Source organism: Elephantulus edwardii, unplaced genomic scaffold, assembly GCF_000299155.1.
Source record: "Elephantulus edwardii isolate Elephantulus edwardi_28Jun2011 unplaced genomic scaffold, EleEdw1.0 scaffold00154, whole genome shotgun sequence".
NCBI classification, from domain to species: domain Eukaryota; kingdom Metazoa; phylum Chordata; class Mammalia; order Macroscelidea; family Macroscelididae; genus Elephantulus; species Elephantulus edwardii.
Genome location: NW_006399904.1, coordinates 1218189 through 1228436, shown reverse-complemented (window position 1 = coordinate 1228436; position 10248 = coordinate 1218189). Strand labels below are relative to the sequence as shown.

Below are 10248 nucleotides of genomic sequence, written 5' to 3'. Positions count from 1 at the left end.
CTTCCCCTCCTTCGCTGTCCCTCTACTCTACCCAGCATGATGTCCCTCTCCAAAGACCTGTCTCTCCTTACAACATGTCCAAAGTATGTCAGGCAAAGCCCCAGAATCCTTGCCTTCAAGGAGCAACCTGGTTTAACCCTCTCTAGGATGAATCTGTTTGTTTTCTTGGCAGTCCATGGTACATTCAATACTCTTCTTCAGCACCACATGCAGAACAAATAATTTAGAGGCTGGGCTTTATGAGGAGAAATGTGTCACCAGGAAGAAGACTCATCTACAACCCTGCTTGCTGAAAATGAAGAGAATTTGAAGCACTTGCTCCACTGCAGCCTTCAGTGTGAATTGAAGTTCAATATCAAGAAAACAATGATTCTCACCACTGGGCTGATTACCTGCACCATGATAGACAGTGAAGAGATTGAGATTGTTAACAGTTTTAGTTTGCTTGTCTCCACAATCAACACTCTTGGTACCCACAGCCAGGAAATTAAAAGACAAATTGCATTGGGAAAATCTGCTATAGGGACCCTTCCAAAGTACTGAAGAGCAATGGTGCCTGGAGATTAAGGAGTGCCTGATACAGGTCATGTCTTTGCAATTGCTTGCTATGCATCAGAAAGCTGGACAGTGACTAGGTGTAATAGAAGGAGAACAGGTGACTTGAACTGTGGTGTTGGAGAAGAGTAAGAGAACAAAAAGTTTCGTCCTGGAAATGGTGAAACCAAGGTGTTCTTTGGAGGCAAGGATCTGAAGCTTCATCTGACAAACTGTGAACATGTTGCAAGGAGGGGCCAGTTGTTGGAGAGGAATGTCATGCTTGAGAGTGTGGAGGGACAGTGCAGGAAGGGAAGACCCTCGATGAGATGGACTGATTCAGTGACTGGGGTAATGGCGTAGGTTTGTTGGAGACAATGATATTGCCACAGGATAGAGAAAGGTTTAGGGCTGTTGTATATAACGTCACAATTAGTCGCAAGCAACTCAACAGCAAATCACAACAACAACATTTGTAAATATTTAAATATATCTGGCCTCATCATAAGAAGTTTCTCTGAAATCCCAAAGCCACACAGTGTGATTCCACCAGATGCTCCATTGGAGAAGGATAAGCAGTCTTTTCCCATATGATTTATCCCCTCTTAAAACCAACTGTAGAATAAGCCGTGGGTTGTTCCCTACTGAATGGCACACAACAACAATAGAGTAGAGGAGAGTTTGCTATCTCTACCATTTCTACTTTCAACGCTTAATATGCTGATAATCTTGCTGGTTATTCAGTTTAGAGTACTTGGTACACAGAGGTTAAGCTCTCAATTGCTAACCAAAAGGTTGGTGGTTCCCACTCATCAAGAAGTGATATTAAGCTTCTGCAAAAATTAACATACTTGCACCCTTGTCCCCGCACAAACCCCTCCCCCGCTCCCTTCCCCCATTTGCTCCTCTCCTTGAAAAGCAAAAGAAAAACTGCCCCGCCCCAAAATCTCTGTAGATGTTCATTGAAATGAAAAAGAAACAAACTAAATTAAATTAATAAAAAGAAATATAAAGAAATAAAAAACTTTAAATATTAAAAAAAGAATTAACACACTTGGAAACCTGCAAAGCAGCCGTCCTATAGATTCACTCTCAGTCAATATCATCTCCAAGACAGTGAATTTGGTGCTGTGGAGCCACTTTGAACTGCACTTTCTGGGTAATGAAGGGGGAGGATGGATTCACTGAATGCCTTACTGTCTCTGTGGAACTAAAGTGAAATACTACTCAGATGTGGAAATCAAACTTTGCCTTTGATGCCACCACAGTGAGAGTAAAGACTTCTTCTAAATGAGATAAAGACAGACCAAGGGAAATTGTAGAGAAAATTTTGATTCATCTTTTTTCAGAGACTTTTTCTTCATCTTTGGAATACACAGCAGGACAGCAGCAGTAGTTTAACGACTGTGTATTTAAAATGTATATGCACATTGCAAGCCTATTACAAGTTGTATGTTTTATTTATTTAATGTTGCTTAATACTTTTTCTATATGATAAACTCCACAAAGAGTGACTTTATATTTTTTTTTTATTATTTCAATGAACATTTACAGAGATTTTGGATTTCCATTCATTCATTGTTACACTTTTCTCCCCTCCCACCGTCCCACCCCCACCCTCAGTTCCCTCTTTGAAAAGTAAAAGTTCCTTCCTTGGTATGCAATTCCCCCCCCACCCCACCCCCACCGCGAGTATACTCCACTGTATAATCTTCGTTCTGGACTCCTATGATTCTTACCCCAACCCTGATGTCAATCCCATTCTACAGCAGTGGCACTATGCAGTGCTTGGCCTTGTGACTGAAATATTTCACTCAGCATAATGTCCTCCAGGCTCACCCATTTTTAATAATACTGCATGAGTTCCTTGTTTTTCAATGCAGGATAGTATTCCATTATATGAATAAACCATAGCCTCTCTATCCATTCATTTGTTGATGGGCACTTAGGCTGTTTCCAACTCCTTGTTATTGTGAACAAGCCAAGATAAACATGGGTGTGCATATATATCTGCTTATATGGTGGTTATCGTCTCTTTAGGGTATATTCCCAGTAGTGGAATTTCTGGGTCAAATGCAAGCGCCATAGCCGCTTTCCACAGTGATTTCACCATTTTATACTTCCACCAACAGTGAATAAGGGTTCCAGTTTCTACACAACCTCACCAGCATTTGTTGCTTGCTGTTCTGTAAAATTTTGTCAGTCTTACTGGGGTAAGATGATTTCTCATAGTTGTCTTGATTTGCATCTCAGAGCTAGGGATTTTGAACAAGACAGTGACTTTATCTCTTGGGTTGTTTCTTAGCTCTAATAATTTGTAGGTGTATAACAGACTTCACATAAATACCTGCTGAATAGGTGAATGCATGATGTGACACAACAAGGATAGCTGACTTTCTATGAAATCATTAAAGATTTTCTGGGAATACTTATGTTTAAAGAGAATTATCACTCATTTTTTTTTTTTCATTTTATAAAGAGGGTGCTACTTTTGTCTCTTTGCTTATTTTGGTTTCTTTCTTATCTATTGCACCAGATAAAGTCCAACTTGAAAAAGAAATGAAATTAACCACTGAATCATGGTAGTCCTAGGTGTGTCAGAGTAGACTGTGCTACACAGGATTTTTATTTAGCTGATAAAAAAATGTTCACTATAGTGATCTTCCTTCTGAAGCATCTCTAGGTGGGTTGAATTTCCAACCTTTAGTTTAGTGCCTAAGTATGTTAATCATTTGCAGCAAAGACTCTTTCTTTGTTGTGACTACAGTACAGTATAATATTTGACCCCATTTTTAAGTATGAATATGTTCTATTCAATGACTTCCTGTAACTTGAAAGCTTGAAATCTTCTTCAAATAATTATTTGCTTTACGGGGCTGCAAATCTGAGTTTGTCAGACTCCTACTTGTTTATATGAGACTGTATACAACCACAGTTCCCCCTGGTCACTACTATTGAATTTATCTCAGACTCAGGAAGTTTCAATCTATTTTACACTGATACCTTTTTAAAAAATTTCTTTGAAATCACCCTGTTGGTGCATTTGATTTACAATATATCAATTGCTGTGAGATGTTGTTTCATGAAACCTCTTTTTAAAAGTATTATTAAGTGCTGCTGGTGGTTTAGATTTTTTTCAACCATTTTTTTAATATGGAATATACCTTACCTAAATTGTACATATTTTACAACAAATCTTTGAATACCCCAGAATACAACATATGTTGGCTTTTGATTTGGTTTATAAAGCCTGTTTGTCTATGACTTTGATACATCATGTTGATGTTGTTGTTGATTGTCTTTAAGTTGAACAAGACTCACAGTTACCCTAAAAACAAAAGGCCAGAAGCCTTTCTACAACTATCAGCATTTATCAAAGTTCATAGAGTTTCTGGAGGTATTCTGTTTAAGAAATAGATGCCACTTCTGCTTCTAATCAACTGAAGACTCAGTCCCAAATAGATTTGAAACAAAACAAAACAAACACACACACCCACAAAATCCCAGGCCAGCACACTCACTCTTGACTGTCTCCTGCAAGAGGCTCCTGGCCCATAGCTCAGAACCCTCCAATCCCAACAGCTCACACATGGCTGTGAGCAAAATCAATGACCTTTAGCTAAATCAAGCCAAATCACCTCTTGAAACACAAGAGCTACAGACATGTGCCTTCAACTCTGATACACTATACTATTACCTTAATTAAGGATTAGATCATATGTTTTTCTACTAATAAATGACCATATTGTTTATACATAAATGAAATAAGTCCCATGGCAAAAGATGCTCTGAAAGTACTGAAAAATACTGATAGACTGATTGTATATTTTCATTAATATAATATCCACATAGTAGAAAGCTCCTAAAATACTGAAAGGCTTCAGAAAAAAACCCACATTATTCCAGTAATACTACCTTATTTTACATATGGAAGTAAATTGGCTTCAAATTAGTTAGATTTAAACACTATTTTTTGTTAGCTTGTATAGATTCTAGAAATGTGGTCTAAAATGAGAATATATCCAGTTATACATTTGTGTGTGCTTTCCACAATATTTATTGCATCTGACTGACCTACATTAAAAAGTCCATTAAGTTACAGATTATCATCATAGTTATTTTTTGCTTTGTGTTTTATTTTATTCATATGAAAATCACTATCATAAAGGGATTTTTAAATATTTGGATTGCTGAATATCCCGTGGACTGCCATAAGGACAAATAAACATGGCTTAGAAAAGGTAGAGCCAGGGTTTGGAGGTAAGGATAGTGAAACTTCATCTCACATACTTGGGTGTGTTGTTAGGAAGGGCCAGTTAAGACAAAGACATCACATTTGGAAAATTCATCAAAAGAGAGGATAGCTCTCGATAAGAGGAACTGACACAATGAGAGTAACAGTGGACTTGGGCCTATCAGTTATGACAATGGCCCTAGATAGAGCAAAATTCAAATCTGTTGTTCATAGGCTCACTATGAGTCATAGTCAACTTGGTGGCACTTAACAACATATCAAATGGAATTTAGATTATCTAGATTAACAATTTAATTCTTATAAAGTTTCATAAGTTCTGGGGAATAGTTTTGATATATTAGAATTTTTCCCAATTATTTATTATAACTGGAAAGTTTGGGTATAGAGAAGTTTAGAGATTTAGAAACATTAACCATATCCTTTTAAAACATATTTTTATTGGTCTTGATTCTTCTTTATTTCCTTTCTTAGCTCCTTGTGGATATAATGTCACATCTCAGAATGGCACCATTTATTCCCCTGGATTTCCAGATGAATATCCAATTTTGAAAGACTGCATTTGGCTTATCACTGTGCCTCAGGGTCATGGAGTTTACATCAATTTCACTTTACTACAGACTGAAGCTGTTAATGACTACATTGCTGTTTGGTATGTGAATCTTTCAAGTGAAAACAATCTATAACGGTTTTAAACTATTCTTACTTGTCATTTATACGTCACTTATATTTCAACTTGTATATTTGGAAACTAAATGGTAAGATATTTTTGGAAAATATATTTACTAAATATGAAGGTTCAGAGAATAAATTTCACCAAACATATTTGAGTTTTGCTGCAGGGAAGATTTATCCTTAAAATCCTCAAGTCACACAATGGTTAAGTGCTCAATATATAACCTCAAGATATGTTATTCACACCACCCAATAGTTCTGAGAGAGAAAGATTTGGCTTTCACCTTCTGTAAAAACGAAATCCTTAACAAACTCTATGCTGTTACATATAGTTGCTGTGAGTTTGCATCAACTTGATTTACTGAACTGAAAATCTGCTGGAAGGTTAACAATGAGTTGGTCCCAACTCGATGGTAAATAACAACAACACTAGTAACCACATATTGATGATTAATAAAAATATTCCATGATTATTTTATTTTACACTTTTAAGTGTGATTTTTCTTTTCCTTAAAGAAAAAAAAATTAGGGTTTTCTTCTTACATGTGTATGACTCTTCTAGAAATAGGAAAAAAAAAGAAGAGACTATCTACATTTATCATTTTCTCCATCTCTTATAAACATTAAGAATTGCTCTTCCCAACAATATGTATGGATTTATACTTTGCTAATTACTAGAAGTGAGATTTTTCCTTTAAATTTCTAACCCATTTTGTGGCTGTGGTTAAGATCTTTAAACAGCATTTGACTAAAATGTTCTTATTTAGGTAAATTCTATTGCTGCTTTGCTTTTGGAGGTTAGCATTTATGGAAACTTTTAAGTAATGACAATACTCCTGTGATATCACTTTCATATTACTAGTGTGACCTTGGGAGGAACATATGAACCAGATGTGAGGAAGATACACTTCTCAGTTTTCACTGTGAAAGACTTCAAGTATTCTTCTCAGCCTTCACTGTGAAAATTGAAGGGGATAATATCATTGAAAAGGCTTTAAGACAATAGGCTATTAGATGTCAAGGAATGAGAGGATATAGTGTATGATATAGCTGAATTCTTGCTAGGGTCCCTGAAAAAGAGATGACCAAAAAACAGTCTTATGAATTATGCTGTGTCTAGGGTTTTATCCGAAGAACGATGGCAATCCAAGTATGGATTTTAAGCAAAGTATTTAGAAAATCAGGTTCTGGTTTATAGAATAATCCAATTCATTTTGTGAGAAATATATTACATGAGGTAAGAAAAAACCCAGCATTTTGAAGATACAGAAGTGAATCTTAGAAAGTGATAGTGATTATATGAGATAATAACTATGAGAATTTGAAATGTTATGACAACCACATGAAATTGTCAATTAAAAAACAGAACATCAACTATATAATACTAAAAATTTACAAGGGTTGGTCTATATATTTGTAAAATGGAAGAAAAGATCTTGACATAACATGTGGAGTGGCTATTGTCAGTACATACATGGAAGGAAGTCTGAAAAGTTATTTCAACTTTATGGATATCAAACATCATGACACTTTTCAGTCCATTATCCGGTAGATAATATATTTTACTCAGTTTTTGAAAATTTTTAGTGTAGTATAAAAATTCTAGAAATCTCACAATTAAATATGTACCATTGCATTTAGACTTTCAAGTGTGGAATTTTAAAAGGAAGCTGAAAAATGATATTGCAGTCACTAAAATGAATGTGAGCATGTTTCTAAAATTCCTTTGAGAAGTTCAGCCTTGGAACTAAGGGAAGAAACCGGTCAACTTTCACATTTTGAATGCCAGTTCTATAACCTTGCTTTTACTAAGATGTGGCACCACTGTTAGGGGGAAATGGACCAACAATTTAGCTATTACTCAATGGACTTCCACTCAGAGTTCTCTTTCTTTCTTTTCTAGGGACGGTCCTGACCAGAACTCCCCTCAACTAGGAGTGTTCAGTGGGAATACAGCCCTTGAAACAGCTTATAGCTCAACCAATCAAGTCCTGCTCAAATTTCACAGTGACTTCTCAAATGGAGGTTTCTTTGTTCTCAATTTTCATGGTTAGTTTATATTCACTTCCCTACCTGGATGGGAAACTCACTGGTTCTTCTTGTTGTGTTGTTCTGTACCTTATTTCATCTACTCTCAAGATTTTCCTGTAACTGATGTAAGGTGCTTCTGCAACATTTTTATTTAATGTTTTTGTTATATCAAACGCTTTCTCATCAAGTAGTATTCTTTTTAGTAAATGTGTATTCATTCTAGGATAATATAATGTAGTACAACTTTCATATGAGAAAACCATTGATGCATTTGGTGTTTTTTTTTTCTTGAAAAACACCTCATATGTGTTTCCAAATGGGAAACTTTACCAAGTGTTGTATAATTATAGTAAAAATGAAAGCAAAACTCTCTTGGATAAACTAGAATGAACTCTAACAAGATATGACTATCTATCTATCCATTTCCCTGCTCATCTATCCATGAGAGAAGGGTGGACAATCTCCTCCCTTGTGACTTGGCTTCCTCTGAACACTGCTGGGAGGGTCAGCTATGAATAGGTTCTGATTTTACAGTATACAACACCAACCATCTATCTATCTACCTAACTGTCTGTTTATCTATTTCTTATTTATCTTTCAATAAAATTTGTTTCAGGACAAGAGACAGAATAAGATATTAAATTAAATATAATACAGACATAGACCATGTTTGAACTGTTGAAGGCTCAGAATGATAAACATATTTAATAACTTCAGAATTTAAACATATTTGAAGAGTTTTTTATGCAAATGCAATAATTTCTGAAACATTATGTACTGTTTTCCCATTGGATTTCACTTTTTTTATGACATTAAGTAAATTTGTGGAAATTTGCTTTTTTAGATACTATTAGCTATTTTGTAATTTTTTGTTGTACTTTAAAAAAATAGTGATAATTTTGGAAAAAAAAAACTCCACCCAAACATAGACATCTCAGCATATTTGGTAATTATAATTTCAATAGGAAAGCTTTTTGTAGTGCTGTTTAACAAATGTAATTGTAATTTTACTTTTTTCCCCCCGGTATACCATTTAGCATTTCAGCTCAAGAAATGTCAGCCTCCTCCATCTGTGCCATTGGCAGAAATAGTAACTGAGGATGAGGAATTTGAAATAGGTAATATTATCTTTATTACAATACCATTATTTCAACTTTTTTTTTTTTTTTTACTCCCGTGTTCAGGTGAAATAGTTGGTCAGACTAGAAAATGAGTAACTTGGTAGGGGGAAAATATTCTAAAAACATGACAGGGAACTTACATCTAAACATTGGAATGAGGGATATAGAAAGAATTTGTTTGAATTTATATTCAAATTTTGTAAATAAACTAGTAGAAAATAATATATATATGGATGTACATATGACATATACTTTTAATCATATCCCTATGGTGTTTATTTTCCATTTTAATTATCCTAGTTCATTTTGAATGCCTTACCTTTCAGAATATTTCTAGCTACTATTAATCTTTTATAATAAACCCTAGAGGCACATTGATTTAACACTTGATCCACTAACCAACAGTGCAGTGATTCAAACTTACCAAAAGGTACAGGGAAAATGGAGAAACTTGCTTCTGAAAAGATTTACAACCTTAGGAACTTTATAGGAAAGCTTTATTTAGCTTATTTCATCAGTTGGAATCCTTGAAGACAGAAGATTTAGTTGTTGTGATGTGGGGTTTTGTTTTGGTTCCCCACCCCACCCCCGCAATGTTGGGTGGGGTGGAGTAAGTGAGAAATATTGATCTTTAGAATAAAGTTTTAGAAGCAGACATGAACAAATATTTGTGTTAGGGGAGCATGTTCATGCACTTGAGGAAGAAGCTAATCATTTGTAACTAAAATAATGAATAATATAGCATTGACCTTTTATTGATACAAGAATATAATTGATAGAATATATTTAATGATACCAGTTAGAAAATGTACTTTATCATTATATGTTAATGATCTAATTCATTAAATAATCATCAGGTCATATTAAGAAAGCATTCATAGCATATGTTTGCAGTATAATTATAGTGACCTAGAATTTCTTAGTTCCAATTAAAAATACTTTATACAGTTGTTAGACCATGTGTCAGATCATTGGTCAAACCATATGGCCCAATTTGTGCTATACTTGTAATGGCTTCGTTATTTGAAGGATTGTGCTAATTAGATCAAGGTCAGGGACTAGCCCTCTCTGTGGATACTTAAGGCCATTACATTCTATAATCTTAAAAGTAAAACATCTACTTCCTCACTCCTCTTTCTTTTGTATTCATAGTCGAATTGAAATGAACATAGGCAAGGAAGGAAAGAATACATAATACCTTTTGAACTATAGAGCTTTACGTATATTAAATTAAAGGTAGCTTTTTAATAAATGAAGAATTAAAAAGAATTATACTCTATTAAACTAAAACTAAATACAATCATTGTATCATTGTTTCTGTTATGGTTTATACATGGAAATGATAGATATTTGATAGATTAAGTACTTCATTTGTGTGTTAAGGAAATTCTGGAAACAAAGTTTTACAACAATATTGTCTTGACTCTTAGGAGATTTTGTGAAGTACCAGTGCCACCCGGGGTACACATTATCAGGGACAGACACGCTGACCTGCAAGTTAAGTTCTCAGTTGCAGTTTGAAGGCTCTTTGCCAACATGTGAAGGTATGTGCAGTGTGATACTGAAATTAAGCTTTTCCAATATGAAAAATGTGTTGTCTGCATCAATCCATACTTCCTTGTTTGAATTGAATTT

General features: G+C 34.7%; 1 protein-coding gene across 1 annotated transcript in view; it reads left to right on the top strand.

Annotated features, from left to right (window-relative positions):
- CSMD1 (CUB and Sushi multiple domains 1) overlaps positions 1-10248 on the top strand; it is a 2584888-nt gene that overhangs the window by 2255824 nt on the left and 318816 nt on the right. Inside the window, exons 41-44 of the mRNA XM_006895025.1 lie at positions 5261-5438; positions 7365-7510; positions 8530-8610; positions 10044-10157. Of these exons, the coding sequence (XP_006895087.1) occupies positions 5261-5438; positions 7365-7510; positions 8530-8610; positions 10044-10157 (519 nt within the window). The remainder of the gene's footprint in view (positions 1-5260; positions 5439-7364; positions 7511-8529; positions 8611-10043; positions 10158-10248) is intronic.